This window comes from Diadema antillarum, unplaced genomic scaffold, assembly GCF_040938485.1.
Source record: "Diadema antillarum isolate AM-2024a unplaced genomic scaffold, OU_Dant_1.0 seq00000243_RagTag, whole genome shotgun sequence".
In the NCBI taxonomy this organism is placed as follows: Eukaryota; Metazoa; Echinodermata; class Echinoidea; order Diadematoida; family Diadematidae; genus Diadema; species Diadema antillarum.
The window spans coordinates 1,002,846-1,020,251 of NW_027271287.1; the positions used below are offsets into that span (position 1 = coordinate 1,002,846).

The 17,406-nt window shown below is 38.6% G+C and overlaps 1 protein-coding gene across 1 annotated transcript in view; it reads right to left on the reverse strand.

Annotated features, from left to right (window-relative positions):
• The window catches only part of LOC139729479 (periodic tryptophan protein 1 homolog), a 36,891-nt gene continuing 19,485 nt past the window's right edge, over positions 1 to 17,406 (reverse strand). Inside the window, exons 9-13 of the mRNA XM_071640400.1 lie at positions 4,512 to 4,573; positions 3,965 to 4,073; positions 2,753 to 2,923; positions 1,418 to 1,565; positions 1 to 744 (exon numbers count right to left, since the gene is read on the reverse strand). Coding sequence (XP_071496501.1) covers positions 500 to 744; positions 1,418 to 1,565; positions 2,753 to 2,923; positions 3,965 to 4,073; positions 4,512 to 4,573 — 735 coding nt within the window. The 3' untranslated portion in view covers positions 1 to 499. The remainder of the gene's footprint in view (positions 745 to 1,417; positions 1,566 to 2,752; positions 2,924 to 3,964; positions 4,074 to 4,511; positions 4,574 to 17,406) is intronic.

Genomic DNA, 17,406 nt, shown 5'->3' on the forward strand with positions numbered 1-17,406 from the left:
TAGTTTTCAATTGTATACGACTAAGCACATGAGTCACTGGTAATGTCATACTACATAGAATAGTTGGGTCAGATGGATATTCCCCCGCAACAACAAACCTGATCAAGTATTTACTATGGAAAGGAAATGTTTGAGGAGGAAGAACCTGTTTCAAGAGGTAAAATGTTAATTTAAGAAGCTGATACACGTGTTTACCCGTTTCATTGACCAAGATGGGCAACTACTGGTTATACAAAATATATGCTGGCCTGCAACCTGTGTGACACAGTCCAAACAGCCAAAACCTTGTTGATATTTGCGGCACTAAATGTGATGAACACAACTTGGCCAGTTTGATGAAATACTGCTGGCATCATTGCAGTATGTTACCAGCCTAGACCGGTGGACCACTGGGATGGCATCATTGTATTCTGGCATCCTTTGACCATCCACAAAAATGACCTCATGTCCGTAGGACCAATTCATACCTCCTCAAGAGGTCTGTCCATTCAATGTCCATTCACTCCAAACTAGACGGCTGCTGAGAAGATTTTTTCTTCTTATTCCTCTTCTTGTGTTTGGACTTCCTCGCTGCCGACGACGAAGAGGCCGATGACGTCCCTGATGCCACTGATGGTGTGACGCTCTCCTCTGCATTATCCTCTTCATCGCCTCCTTGGGAGCACGCTGCCGGCTGCCCATACGTGACTTCCGACGGGTGAGGAATGACGGGTTCTCTCCGGCGGTCCTCAAAACGTTTGGTGACTGCATTGAGGCAAAACAAATGCATACTGTTCAGCACCCTTGACACATGGACAGACCAGTGGTAACGTGATCACATTTTAGGAACAAAATAGTTTGACACCATGGAAACTGGTTATACAATGGTCCCTGGTAGTGGAAAAGTCGGTCATTATATAGCGGTTTTCTCTCAGTATCCCAAAACTGGAAGATCTGTTCAGTTATATCATTTGGGAAAAAAAAAGTGTCATATGGCATGAGATGTGTTTTGTCACATTAGATCTCTTTTAAAGGGATGGTAAAGTTTTGGTTAGGATAGGGCTGCAGGTTTCCAACTTTTTTTGTAAAATAATGAGAAACCTCGAATGAAATATGAATGAGCATGTAATTCTCACAGGGGTTCAAAATTTATTTGATGAAAATTGGTTTTGAAATGGCCAAGATATCCAAAACAAAAGGAGTCTAATAAAAGATGGGACTCACCTTTTATTAGGATTGCTTTGTTTTAACTTGTTTTTGGACACCTCAGCCATCTCAAAATTCCTCTTAGCATTGTATGATCTGTAACATGCATATTAAAGGAGTTTCTTAGTATCACCCAAAAGTTAAACGCTCAGTCCTAATCTCACCCAATACTATACCATCCCTTTAATAAGCTTTTGCTGTACATGGATAAAGTTTCAATTGGTCCATTTACCTGGTGCATGCTGGGCGAGATCCATAAGCCTCAGGCTGTCTCTCTCACCCCCCATGGCAACCAGGAAGGGAGAGTCTGGACAGAAGACAGCATTGTTGATCACTCCCATCTTGGGATCTTTAGACACAATTAGTGCTGGCTTGTTGTCCTAGAAGGAAAGAACAGAAGACATATTAACTGTATTAAAGCTTTAAAAAAAGAAGACAACTGGATTATACTTGTGTAACTCAATACCGTGAAACCATAAATTTTTGCATGCATGAAACTTTTGCAAATTTCTTGAGGAGCCAAGATTTGCGAAAGTAAATGCATTTGTAAGTAATTTTTTTTTTCATTTTATTTTTGCCTGATATCTCAACCCACCTGCTAGAGTTTCACTGGTTGAGAAGTGCTGGGGCCTGTCTTATAAAGACTTGTGATAGAAATCAATCACAAGTTTTTTGAGAGCTGCAATGCAAGTTGTGATTGATTTGAGGACTTGTGATCGATTTGAAGGCTTTATAAGACGGGGCCCGGACTACACAAAGCATTGAATGCCGGTGCGGTGCTGTACAACGTACAAGTAGTGTACTAGTACGCATATTAGTACTGCATGTTCATTTGCATATTTAGTAGTGCACATTCAGTTTTGTTGTGTGTTTCATATCGACAAGCAGCATGTGTTCTACAAATCCCTGAATCACTCGTGCATGTAGTGTACTCGCAATTTTTTTGTGTGTGTTTTTTTTTTTGTGGTTGACAATTCATGAAGGTTTCATGCTGCAAAAAAGGCAGTGGGCTGCAATTCACATAAGTTTAAAGGGACTGTACAGTACTGGTTGAGGTGAGGATTCAGGTTTATAACATTCCTAAGTAAGATAATGAGAAACCTCTTATGAATTGTGAAAGATCTTGTAATTTTAAGAAGGATCCAACATTCATTTGATGAAAATTGGTTTTCAAATGGCTGAGATATCCAATAAAGTGAAAACAATAAAAGGCGACAGGCCACGCCTTTTATTAGGATCTCTTTGTTTCACCTTGTTTTTGGATATCTCAGCCACTTCAAAACCGATTTTCATCAAATAAACTTTTGATTCCCCTGAGAATTGCATGCTCTTTGACATCTCATAGAGTGGTTTCTGAATATCTCGCAAAATGTTAAAAGCTAAATTCTCACCTCAACCAGAACTGTACAGTCCCTTTAAAGAAAGTTTCATATTGTGAATGTTGCTGGTTATACATATTCAGTGTTTCCCTGTTATTTTTTCTCCTACCTCCCTATCCATCTAGCTATCTATGAATGTTTACATAAAATACAAACAGAACACACAAGTCTGTGAGTCACATACGTACCTGGATGTCCCAGACTTTGTAGGAGGTATCGGCTGAGCAGGTCACCAAGAGGTCGGGGATGGTGGGTGAGAGGGAGACACCTGTGACTGCCTTCTCGTGGGCGTGGAGGCGGAAGAGAGGCTTGTCTGCTCTGATGTCAAAGTTGTACACGAAGCCTTTCTCGGTGCTCGCCTGTAACAGAAAGACAGAAGGGGAATATATCATCACCCAGGTGTTATATATACAGTGAACATTTGGTACAAAGAGATCTGATACAGTGTCATTCTTGATATAAAAACTCCTTTTTGGGGGCAAAAGGGAAATAACTTTTCTCTGTATTGTTCGTCTGTTTTTTTTGTGTATGCTTCTTTTTGGTACAAGTAAGATATAGTGAGGACGGGCTGATTTTGCTACAACACGCATTCCCATGGACCCCTGCCCGAGTATACTCAGGACTCGTTCTCAACGGGTTAAAAGCTAAACTCAATTTCTAGTTCTCCAGGCCCTTGTTGTATTAAAAGTCCATAAACAACAATGTAAAACTTTCATAAAGGAGAGATCTGAGGAATACATTCATTGTGCATGTTCCTGTCACATGAAAATTATGATTGACATCAAAAGTGCGAGTCAGACGCGACTCCTCCAGGCGAAATTTGCAATTTTTTTTTCATTTTAAGTTCATGGTATCATTGAGTGCTAATTTTTCTTAATTTTCACCGAAAATTGTTACGCCACATGACAACGGCACAGACATTTGAGAGAGATGAAGAAAGAAAGGTACAACAGGCCTTTATTGTTTCTTGCACTTGTGCTCAAATGTGATATAGTGGTTTATACAGCTTCTTAGAACTTAGAAGTGCACAGAACTTGTACAGAAGTAATGGTCAAAAGTACATCTTTAAATAAAGCTTTATGGAAGGTAATAATTATGTGCAGCATTATCTGATAAATCCTTCTGCTTACTGTTCTGATACATGTCTTCAGGGGTTATAGCCAAAGAACCATTTGCATCATCAATTTCAACATAGTTGGCATTAACTTTGCTGTTGAAACTACATGTTAAACCCCCACCCACAACAACAACAAAAGCAAACAAACAAACAAACAAACATCTAAAACATTTTATGCGTGATTATGTAGTATCATATTCTTCCCATCCATAAAAGAAAATAAGTATAAATTCACATACTCTTTATGACTCTGGGTGACAACCCCCCAGTCGGCAAAACTCACCAGGAAATTGAAGGGTTGATAGTGGTGCCACATGACCCTCTCAACCTCACCATCCACAGACCAGGTCCGGAAGCTGTCATCGGTCCTACAGTCACACACAGTCACTCTCCTGGGGGGAGACAACAATTTCACAGGCATGAATCAAGAAAATGTACAGACAGGCTTACACTCGTATCTATTGTAATGTGATTGGAAACACTGTGTTGCCTCTTTTCTATAAAGTGTGAGTTTGCAATTACTGTGTTTTCATGTTCTACATGGACCAACATATTCTAAGAAACTAAAATGTGATGGGCAGTATTTACCAAATGATAACAAGGCATTTTCAATGTACTGTCCATTTCATTTCATAAGCAGGTTATATAGAAAACAAACTGAACATGTGCTAACTTTTGTCAATGGAAAAAAAAAATGAATTAGCATGTGTACCTTTTCTGGGTTTTTTCTTACACCTGTTGGACAAAGCCAACCAACTCTGTCCTGACTGTCTAAATCCAAGGCAGACAATTTACTGAAAGCCTTAATTCAGCCATTACACCATACTTACTCATCAAAGCCACCACTCAGTAAAGACTGAAGTTCAAATGGATGCCATTCTATCGTTTGAACCTGTTTGACAAAAAAAAGAAAGAAGAAAACACCTCATACTACTATAGAATCACACTTGCACATGAGATCACCTTTTTTCAATTCATACATGTACTGACATTACAATTTGTTCCCTTTATTGTACATCCCTAGACTAGACATACATTGCACATCTTGAAATCAACTCATTTGCTCAACTATATCTAAACACTAAACAAAAAGTAAGTTCCGCCTAAAACAAACCCCTGTAATTTATGAATCAGGAACCTTTGAGGAAATCAGAATACAGGATTATGTAGCTGTATTTCTCGGCTACCTTTTATGTGAAATTCAGTGGAAATCATTTTGTCACACTTGAGTGAGCATGACTTCAAGTAAAAATGGTCACTTTTTGAAGTTCACCAGCCCAATTTTGCATCTTTGATTTGGTGATATCAGAACAAATTTAAATTTTCCAGGATAAAAAGACATTCAACATATAATTATGTACTTCTTATTGTACCATGTGACTTGTGCACAAAATTTAATGGTTGAGTGACCACGAGGTGAAAATTGCAAAAATGGCCGATTTAACATACAGTTGAACCTCTCTTATCCGGCCTCCCTTTATCCGGATCTCTCTATTATACGGACGCAATCTCGCCGTGATTTTTTTTTAATAATTGCGGAAAGGGGGATTCCCAACTCCTTGAGAACTCCTACACAAACACACATGAATTACATATTACTTCCAACATGATGATCGAATTTTGAAGCGTAGTTTCGTCGACTCGTACTGTTTATTTTCAAGTTCTATTTGATACATTTCTTAGTAATTATTTAGGTATATCATCCCAAGAATTTATAAAAGAAAATGATTTCATTCTTGCAAACATGAACCTCTATTTTGGGGTCTGTTACCGAGTGTAACAATGAAAAGGTTGCGGTATACACATTACTACATGTGGTACTACAATGGGCAACATCAGTATTATTGTGTATATATATATATGTACATGTATAAGGCATTGAGTCTCCCGTATCCGGCCAAATCCCTTATCCGGATGAGTCCCGGTCGCGACTTGTCCGGATACGAGAGGTTCAACTGTATTTCTCGTGATAATTTCTATCAATTGAGATTGAATCCATGTATTGAACAGTTTTTACACACAATTCACATAATTTCATGGTTGAATGAGCACATTAAAAACAAAGAAAAATAACAATCTAAATTGTGCAGTAAGAATTGCGATAATTTTGCGCACTGAAATCAACGTATGATGCTTTTTTACAGTTGAACCTCTCGTATCCGGACAAGTCGGGACCAGGCCTCATCCGGATAAGGGATTTGGCCGGATACGGGAGACTCAATGCTTTATACATGTACATATACATACACATGTACTGATGTAGCCCATTGTAGTACCACATGTAGTAATGTGTATACTGCAACCTTTTCATTGTTACACTTAGTAACAGATCCCAAAATAGAGGTTCATGTTTGCAAGAATGAAATCATTTTCTTTTATAAATTCTTGGGATGATTTACCAAAATAATTATTAAGAAATGTATCGAGTAGATCTTGAAAATAAACAGTACGAGTCGACGAAACTACGCTTCAAAATTCAATCATCACGGCTCGGCAAAGTCGACTGTAGGTCGCCATTGTTAGATGGTCTCCCTCTCTCTCTTTGAGTGTGTACTGTGTGTGAACAATTTATGAGTGTTTAATATCATTCGTTGCTCAGCCAATGACTCGAAACAATGCATGTCTATCTAGTCATATCGACGGCTGTGTATGGACCTATATATGGCAATGCGATATGAGAGGACTCGAGCGCATAATCTGTCCATGTTCTTGCGATGATTTGGGGATGTTTGGGGATGTTAAAATGTCTGAAGGTAAGCAATTTGGAAGGAAATTTGATGTAATGTATATTAATCATGTTGGAAGTAATATGTAATTCATGTGTGTTTGTGTAGGGGTTCTCAAGGAGTTGGGAATCCCCCTTTCCTCCCGTAATAATTTTAAAAAAATCACAGCGAGATTGCGTCCGTATAATAGAGAGATCCGGATAAAGGGAGGCCGGAAAAGAGAGGTTCAACTGTATATTGTGCTAATACCCACACGCATATCAGCGACCACCTGACATTTCAGTCACGCTTCAATAAGCATGTGAGGCTGGAAAACCCCCTTTTTTTTACCCTACATAATGAAAAATTGGCAGTTTGGCCTTCATCCCCATGGTAAGTTCATGTGAAGAGGGGGAATTTACGTTCTCGAAAGCTAATAATGGCATTTGCATGCAATGTGGTTTATTTTACTGTTGAATGACCATATCATGAAACAATGATTTATCTTATTGAAATCATCCATCTGGTGTTGCATTGATATTCTGCATTTAAAATCAACTGAAAAACATTTCATTATTGCGTTTGTTGCGTTTATTGCATGGGACCGAAACCCCCCTTATAATCCATGGCTACCTTTGATTAAATATTGAAGTATTCATGGGAAATTGGTCTGCCTTTACTTTGATGAAATACCCTTGTTGGGGCAGAGATGAGAAATTGTGCAAATGAAATCTCTGGGCCTTTTTTTTCGCTACTGGATACTAATTTTGGCATTAAATTCTTGATGTCTTTGTGATGTCATGGAGTCATGCATTAACTCAAGGGAAAATAAATGCATTTACTTGACATGGTGCCAAATTTCACTTTTGTTAAACATCAATATCCTCCCGTGCTGAAAATATGAACTGAGAGTCTGGAGACAAAAGTTCGAACACCTGCCCTCTCATGAATGAGTGACCACAGAATGCATGTCCAGAACTTGGACAATAAGATTACATACCACAGTCAACACACATGAAATGAACATGATCAGATTTGTGAAGAAAAAAATGTCTGATTTTTTTGTACACAAATATATGAGAGTCAAGAACATAGGGAATAATGCACCTTTATGCCTAGGCTGTCTATACAGCACAGGGGAATCGCCATAGGGCTTCTTCAAGCAGGAACTCCTGTGAAGGAGGTTGCTGGGAGGGTAAGGGTGTCACCCAATGCGATTAGGAAGCTGAGAGCCAAATATGAGCAAACTGGAGAAGTTGGCGATGCGGCACGAACAGGAAGACCAAAAGTTACCACTCCAAGAGAAGATCGGGCCATTACAATGAATGCATTGCGACGGAGGTCACTTACAGGTATAATCAAGATCTTTATTAATTTTAATGTTAAAGATGCTTTCCAATATGGTTGTCGACATAATTGTGACCATTTTGATGACCATTTTGTTTCGATTACTTCGAAGTCTCGCTAGGCTAGCTGACATTGAATTTAAATGCATTCCATAAGTTATCGTTAAATTACAGCATGAATTACTGTCATGTCTTTATCCCCATTTAAGCGCCACAGATTCAAAGGGAACTTCGTCCGCGTCATCAGCAGAGAGTAAGTGCCGGAACGATAAGGAACCGGTTACATCATGCCGGCCTTCGATCCCGCCGCAAAGTTAAGAAGACCGAACTCAAGGCACTCCACAGGCAAGCCAGACTAAGTTGGGCCCGGGAACATGCCCGCTGGACACAGAGAGAATGGGGATATGTCCTCTTCTCAGATGAGACTTGTCTGTGTCTGAGACACATTGATGGCAGGAACGTGTTTGGCGCCAGAGAGGTGAGAAGCACACAGAGTGCTGCATCCAGCCTGTTACAGCGTGAGGTGGTGGCAGCGCCATGGTGTGGGCTGGCATCAGTCTGGGAAACACAACACCTCTGGTTCAGGTTAATGGGAACCTGAATGGACACAGGTACGTGGAGGAGATCCTGCGTTCCCACGTCCTCCCTTATGCAGCGGCCCATGGCCATGGATTCGTCTTCATGGATGACAATGCCCGTCCACATCGTTGTCGAGAGGCGAACACTGTCTTGCGCAAAGAGGGGATCCGGAGGATGGCATGGCCTGCCAATTCACCTGACCTGAGCCCCATTGAACACTTATGGGACCAACTGAAACAGGCTGTGTATAGGCGAGTGAACGAGGTTACCACTGTCGAGGACCTGACACAGATCTTGCAGGAGGAGTGGTTAGCCATCCCCCAGGAGAGAGTGGCAAAGCTCATCCGCACCATGAGGATGAGATGCAATGCTGTCATCGAGCAAAATGGTGGCTACACTCGCTATTGAAAGAGACTAGTAGAACTCTAACTTATTTACGCCGAACCGAAATTAGACATGTCGGGATAAAATTTCACTTAGATGTTTGTGCTGCTAATAATTGGTTTCCTTGATTATGAGGGAAGTGCTATGTTTCCCTGCACTTAAGTCCATATTTTTTGTTTGTACATCTTGTATTATTCTCCTTTGAAAGTGTTTTCTAGTGTCAAGAATTTTAGTGCTTTATCCATCTTTATTCATTTTCTATTAAGCTTTTTGTTTTCGTATTGTTTTTCATTATTTCCATGTGAAAAATCATTGACGGACACAATCTGGAAAAACTATACTAAGAATAAAAGTTTGAATTTATCAGCGAACACAGATGAGTAAAAGTTGGGTTCATTTATTTGTCCATTCATATATCTTCTTTATTTTCCTCACTGTCTCCTCCCTCTTCATTTATCTGACTTCCTGCTCCATCTGCTCCTTGTCTTCCTTCTTCTTTTTCTTCACTTTTTTAAAAATTTTCTTTCTCTTCCTCTTCTTTGTTCATTGTCTCTACTTTTTATCTTTCACAAGGTTCCGCATTCATAGTGAATCATGTTGTTTAAAGGGAAGGTCCTGTTTTGGTTGATGATGGCACGTCGGGATGAAATTTTTTGGCAAGATAATGAGAAACTACTTATGAAATATGAAAGAGCATTGAAATTTATGGGGAATTCAAAGTTTGTTTGACAAAAATTGGTCTAGAAATGGCTGAGAAATGCAAAAATACGTCGTCCGATAAAAGTGTGGGACCCACACTTTCCCCCGTGATACGACCTTACCTCCCTCTACCGTTTGAATTTGACTACATTGGGCTTGGGGCTTTTTCAACCGTTATCTTCCGCACACGCGAGCGATGTGTACCGCACGGCTTGGTCTGGGAGGTTGACCTTTTCACCTCCGTGAATTTGGGAGAGAGACGGCGCGGCGAGGGAATATTGCGTAATCATGGGGGTTCATGGCACATTTGCAGACCTGTATGCACGTCGTGTCTGCGTGGAGTTCTGTGATCGCACTGCGCTATCAGCCGTCGCGTCGTTCCGTTTGTTTACTTGAGGGCACATAGTCTCTTTTCCTCGGTGTGATGCTGCGTATAGAGCTCTACGGATTCCGACTCGAGAGCAACTGAAACAGTTAGGTTTTGCAAGACGAGGTATACATACGTCTCCGACCCAGAAATCTCGCAAAAGAATATAGAATCTTTCGAAATGAGGCGTAGGGGACAACGAAGGGATCGCGATTATTGAAACTGGACAAGATGCCTTCATCCCGTAGAAATGAACCGACGCGACACCTGGATTACCGACCCCAGCTCGCGATGTCCTGAGTGAAAAAGTGAGTATACAGGCATTTAGTGTAGAAGTTAGTCAGTCCGACCCATCTTTATCCGTAATTGCATGATGTGAGAGCTTGAAGTTTATCTCGTGAAGAATATCCTGTGCCTGCTAGAAAAGATGTATGTAGGATGACCCACAAAAGACTTGATTATTTTATTTTTTCACCTTGATTTTCAAGGTTTTATGCGTGTAAAAAGCTCAGAAAAATAGATTTCTGAATAATGAAATTCGCAAGGGGTAATCGGCCAAACGAGAATGAAGTAGGGTCCCTTAGTGCCGAGTGTTCGTTGATCTGAAAATGAAATAAATTTCGTTATTCTGAAGCGTCCATAGTATTCTCAAGATTATGTGTATCGATCCGAAAACGAAATAAGGCTCGTTATTCCAAAAAGGAGATTCGTTAGTCAAAAATGAAGGAATATTCGTTATTAATTCTAAAAGTGAATAATATGTGCCCAAAGAGAATGGGGGAAGGGGTGATCATAATTTCTGTCGAGTATAGTTTACATGAGATTTGGAAGGGGATGATCTACACTGTATACTACTAGGTAGTATCAGAAACAGGGGAACACAATGGCGCGGCAGCATTACACCCTCGTCGCGTCATTTTCTTTTCCCTACCTTTGAGTAGCCCCTATTTATAATAACCGTTTCTATATCATATTACAAAGCTCATCCTTATAATGTAATTAATTGTTAATCTGTCATATCATAATCATAAAAATGAAGCATACAATACCTGCAACATAACGACTAACGCTGGCCGTTTGGCGGAGGTTCAGTGGTCCGATGCATCATGGTAATGTGCGTGTGTTTGCGTATCATTTTCATTCAATTTTCTCTGCGTAGTATCCTACACTGTAAAAACATCGGTGTTAGATTTAACACCACGGGTGTTAAATCTAACACCGATCAAACTTCAATAAAGGACCACACCCAAAGGTGTTAAAAATGCACTGTGATGGTGTTGAAAAGTGTTCACCTGACACTTCGTGGTGTTAATTTGACACTGTGCCTGGTGTTATTTTGACACTGTACTGGTGTTAATTGAAAAATGACACCACATGGTGTTGATTTGATATCTGTTGGTGTTAATATCAATGGTTTAACATCCGTCCAGCTTCAATAAGAGACCACACCAGCTGGTGTTACTTTGGTGTAAATTTATTTTCACATTTTTTCAAAAATCTAGTATTTTAATGTAAAATTCTTGATCGTCTTGTTTAAATTAAAAATCAACAAGAAGTGCAGTTACTAAGAAACTCTTCAAAAAACAGTTTAAAATTTGGAAATGACACCCGGAGGTGTTAATTTAACACCATAAATGAGCACCGAAAATTTAACACCAGCTCGGTGTTCACTATTTAACACCGGACTCTTTGCAGTATATATACTTTTTTATATGTATTTTGATTTGTTTGCTTTTGTTTTCAAAGCTCTTCAATTACTGTTTGTTATTATTAAATTGACTGAGACTCTACATGTATATGCCGTAGAAGACTGTAGGTTGTTCATTCACTGTGTCAGTTTTGTCCATCTGTAGATCGTACATATTGTACATAAATCCATCATGATGAATTGCTGTTTGCTTTGATGTGCCCTTTTCTTTGAAGTGCTGAATAATTATGAAAGTTATAATAAATGGAAATATGAAATAGATTTTGTAATTTGACAAGCTATAAGATGATTTGCAGGTTGCATAATTCCATTTCCATTTCATAATTTGTTATCACAGTCAGTGAGAACAGCTTGATGTCAGGTTCTTAAACTTTTTAGGATGCTATGATTATGTTCCCCGGATGAATCCCTTCTTCATCCTGGGAACAATGCGTGCATATAATTTTTCATAGATTGTCGGTTGTAAATGCAACCAATGTCTTTTCCTTTTACACTTTCAGTAGGCTATGGATACTCTACATCTCAAATGGCACTTTAGTGGTTTCTCGGGACCTCTGAAAATGAAATCAGACCACCAAACTTCTAAACAGTTTATATTTTGACGGTTCCATCGGAGAACTGTGTCGGAAAAAAAAATTAATGTTTCCTTTCATTGGTAGGCCACGATACATTTCTTTTTTCGGGTCGTCAAAATTCGAATTGAACGTTTTTGTAAGCGATCCGAACAGGACACCAAAAATAAATGAATAAATAAAACTCAAGTTTGTCTCGGAATTAACTTGTGAAAACTCAATTGATTCCATTAACAGGGAACGCGGGATATTGCGATGAATCATGGTAGTCAATGAGATACGTTGTATGACCCGACGTTACTCTTTCAATATACGTTTACGCGTGAAAAAAGAATGAATCTCTAATTCCACTGTATCAATTTTTTTTTTATAGGTCTCAGGAGCAAATCGAGAAAAGACAGGAATGCGCATTGGAAGCCAGTCAACAAAGGTAATGTTATTCTAATAAATATATCAACAAACGTGACCTGTTCTTTTTCGCATTGTGTGTGTGTGTGTGTGTGTGTGTGCATGTGTATTTGTGTTTTTGTTTTATTTTGTTTTGTGGTTTTTTTTTTGTAGAATGTGAAAACACGTAAGGCCTATATCGGCCTATATGACGCTTATTTTTATTCCGCGAATTTCTTATTAGTCAGAATGGAAGGCATTGTGTGAATATCATTTTACTCTGGTACATAAACTACGGGATGTGCAATTGAATCGTATATTAGTTGAAGAAAATGTCTACTCATGGAACCATGGTAATGATAAAATTATATATGAAAATGTTTCTGTTTTGTTCTTTATTACACAGGCAGATGTGTTCAACAAAATAACAAAACCAAAACCAAAAGCACTAAAAAAAATTGGAGAGGTTCGGACATGCCGATTTTCTATTCCCGGCCACGAAGTATCGCCAGAGACAAGTCGCTTTATCCATCTGTCTTTCTCCTGAAAAGTTTCTTCCTCCACCTCTCCGAAGTTCGGCTGAGCCCCTTCAGAGCCTGAACGTTCCTGGCGAAAACCATGCCCAGCCCGAGGCCTGTCATTCCATCTGGCCCGCTGCTACCACTGCCCACCTGTCTAAAGAGTTGAACATTGGGGAACGACGTTGATGGCATCACAGCGAGTATCCACGGTGGTTGTTCAAACTGTGTGAACAGTTCCTTTGGTAATCTACTCTGCTGTGGAATCGGCAGTAGACTATATCATGGTGTACTATTAGGCCGTAATTTTTTTTAATACAGTGTACTGTACATTGTTCTAAGTTTTGCACGCAACTATATCCCCACAAACACAAGAGCCACTATTAGGGTTCGCGCGTATGCCAAAAAGCGGGACACAAATCTCGAGATTTACATGACCATCGTAATCTCGAGAGTTTTGCAAATGTGCACACAAAATCCCACTAATTTGCGCGATCAGCATCGCGACGGTACCCCCAACAAATCTTGCACTTGATTTCTGAAATAGTGCGCTGATTTGTTCCCGGTGACCGCGTAAACGGCTGACCGAAAATACTTTACTCATCTCCAGATTTTATATTCCATCATTCAAGCGAGCATCACAATAATGGGTAAATGACAACATCACGCTACTGTGTGGTACCTGCGTAAATATTGTCGGTACATGCAAACGCGTGAAGAGGGGGAAAAATCTTGAGATTTGGAGTTCAATCGTCATCCTGGGTCGTCATCCCGCTATGTTATACGTGTGGATCCGGCTAATGGCGCGTAGATATTCTACATACTGGAAAGATAGTACACACAATATCAAGACATGCATGATCATGAATGCGAACGATCCGGGTGAACAAGCGCATGTTGTATCATTGTACTGATAGGGTATTATGAAGGAAATTGTACGTATAAGGTCCACGAGTGTTACTTTAGTAGCCGCGTTTGTACGTACCATATAGCGGGTTACCAAGCTCCCCGAAACTCGAGTTTTTATTTTGTTTTTTTTTTTATTTGTTTTCTTTGTTTTTGTTGAAACCGTTAATCGACACTCTCCAAATTAATTGGTTAGTAGAGTATACTATGCGCTCGGAAACTAGAGTTTGTTGGGCTTTTTGTCTGTTTCTTTATTTGTCTGTTTTTATTTTTGCAGCCTTTCTCCCTTACAGAAATACTAGTAACTCGCTAATTGCCTATCGATAAATCGATAAAACTACAAGCATTGTTCTTGAACCTCACATACATTGTCGAGTGTACGCCGTTGTGGCGTGCGCTATGAATGATGGGATATGAAAGATTCGAGTTTTTGTGGGCGACCGTTCACACGTATCTGCGGGACAAAGATTAGCGCGCTAATAACAGCAAGATTTCTTGGGTTTAGCATTGCGCTGCTGACCGCGCTTTGTTGGGTTTTTGTCCACTCGTGCAAAGAACTCAGTTTACTAGCGGGTTACAAATTTCTCGTTTTGTTACCCAGCAATTTTTATACGTGTGAATCCCCCTATAGGCGTGTATAGATGGGTAATGAATGCCAGCGCGTTTTCACTTATTTTTCATGTTTATTTAGGCTGTATAAATGTTTGTTTATTATTGCCCTTGTCATATTCAACAAAACAACAAATTACGATACAAAATAATAATATTATACTCAGTATACATTACGCAACAGTCACTCCAAAGATATTACCCTGAATGCCCATCCCCCGTCACATGGACGTAGGGCCTAATTTACACTGTACAGCGACGTTCAAACAGTAAAAACATTGACTCAACGATCAATCATTAGTTCACACATTGTATACACACATGTTTACATGACTGTATGCTGGTTAATTTCTTTGGTAGTGGAATACGCTGTACAGGCCTGCTGGTAAATTCCCACAAGATGTTCGTAATCTGTCCTTTTTAGTACCTCGGATAAGCTTGATTTTCAGACATTTCCTTTTTTATGTCGAAGGTATATTTTCTCTCTTCCTTTTCTCATATTATCCCTGTGAATTATCCCTGGATGAATTTTCTTAGCAAATATATGTGGCTGGACCGTAAGTTTCTTATAGATAATTACATCGGTAAGTATGTAAATTTTGCTATTAACAAACAGGCAATGTTCGCACCTCTTTAAAATAATGGCAGAGAGAAGTTTAAATTTGCGCTTTCAAGCACAGCGATATGCTTGACGTAGAATTAGGTGATATATTGAATACGACTGGGAAGAACACTGTCGAACCGAAGATAATGATAATTCACATGTTACTGCTCAGTATTATCAGTGTAATTCATTTTTGTATAATATTCACATTATTAGTATTATGTCTCGCCATCGTTGTTGTTCCTGTTACAGGTCATTGGTCATTGGTGTTTTTTGTTTTTGTATGTGTGCTATATGCCTATATCTCGCGAATCGTGAAGAGGCTAATGGCTGGGAACCAAATGATATCAGATAATTATTGTCGATAGCATTAGCACTAACTGGAACGGATTCCACGTACTCTGGCGTTATGAGCATCAAAATAATCTTGACAAAACATATTTTCTCCTCAATCAAAACAGAGGTTCTCAGGAGGTTTGTAATGACAACTTATATAGAGAATGAAATTATTTCTGATGATGATAATAGTAACAGTATTCATGATAATCATTACAATGGTATAAAAAACGGTAACAACAAAGGCAATAATTTCAAGCGGCAATACCAATTCCAGGAGTTAGCTGTTTTGTTTAGATATAACCTCGATTTTTTTTTTAATACCACGAACTGCGTGTTTGTGATTGATGAAAAAAAAAAGTTAAGTGCATTAATTACTTCACGCAACCACATTGGCCTCATTAGCTGTTATGCGAGTTGATAAGAATAATCACAGAAATATTCATTTTCAAAAGTGATTGACACTTCGTCTTGTAATTGTACTTACATTTCCCTTGAAATGTTGGTATGTACGGTCCGATATCACCATCTCCGGTTCTGTCCGAGGTCATAATGTGCTGTAATCGTGGATACTGGTTAGCTCGGTTAGCTTCAAGAGGGATAATTTTAAAGCGAGATGCCGATCCAGAGCACTTGCAAGATAAGCTTTATACACTGACGAGAAACTAACTGTAAACAATCGAGGGAACTTGATTAACCACAACTGAAATGCTCTTCCAGGGAATATAAAGCATATGAAAATATGTATGTAGGGTTCACCTTCAAGATCAACTGTTCTTGTTTTGTTCTAATTCATTTATTTTGTAATTCAATTATTTTTTAGTGTCTTTTTATTGCACTTCATTGTACTTGAATGATGGTGAATAAAACTAGACTGAACTAAACTATAACCGAGTTTGTAATCCTTGACAAGATCAACCTTGTTTCGTTATGTTCGTCAAGTTCACAGCTTTGTCGACCTCATGTTTCAGCAAGGAACTATGAACGGAAAGATATCCCCTCCCTCTCCCTCCCTCCCTCTCCCTCCCTCCCTCTCCCTCTCTCTCTCTCTCTCTCTCTCTTTCTGACCTTAGTTTCAGGCTTACAGTGTTGTTTTGTTTCAGTTTTTACATCAGAATTGTCGGAAAAGATTTGAATGTAATCCATGGTCGGGGAGGTGTGCTGCCGCACATTTTCAGCCCTCGTCTTACTGCATCCGATTGAAAAATTGCCTTTTATACATCGACGTTTATAAGCATTAGAAATCTGATCAGTGTTTTTGAAGTATCTTTGACAAAATAAATCATGGATGTACATAATCGAGAAGAATTCAAACCTACGACCTCCTGATCTCCGGATTTTCAGGAATATATTGACATACTACACAAAATTTTGGTACACTGTCTTTTACATCTATGTATCTGTGTATGCCCGAAATGAGTTGGATGTGATGTATACAATTTCTATAAAATGATACATGCATCTATAGTTCACACCAATGTCTCATCTGTATTATGGTTTGCGAATTGTCTCATGTTGATACTTCATAGTTTTCCCCTCCAAAATAGCCCAAAAGAGTCTTGCTATTTAATTTAAAGAGAATTGCTGCAGTCTGTAGGCCTATCGTATTTTTATACTATGTGAAAATTATTTACCATAATACACGCATTTTTTTAAATATTACAATGTTATTGTATATAAGATCAACAGATTTATCATTATTTATTATAAGCCTTGTTTCTTATACTACTTACCTTTCCACATCAAACAAGATACATTGTTTAGCACTGTCAGAATTGTGATTGAAAAAAAAATTATGTGGTGTGGTTTACGTAGGTACATGTATACAAGTATTTAATATATATATAGATATATATATATATATATTATATAAATATATATGTATATTATATATTATATTTATATTATATATATATTATATATATATATATATATATATATATTATATATATATAAATATATATATATATATATATATATATATATATATATATATTATATATAT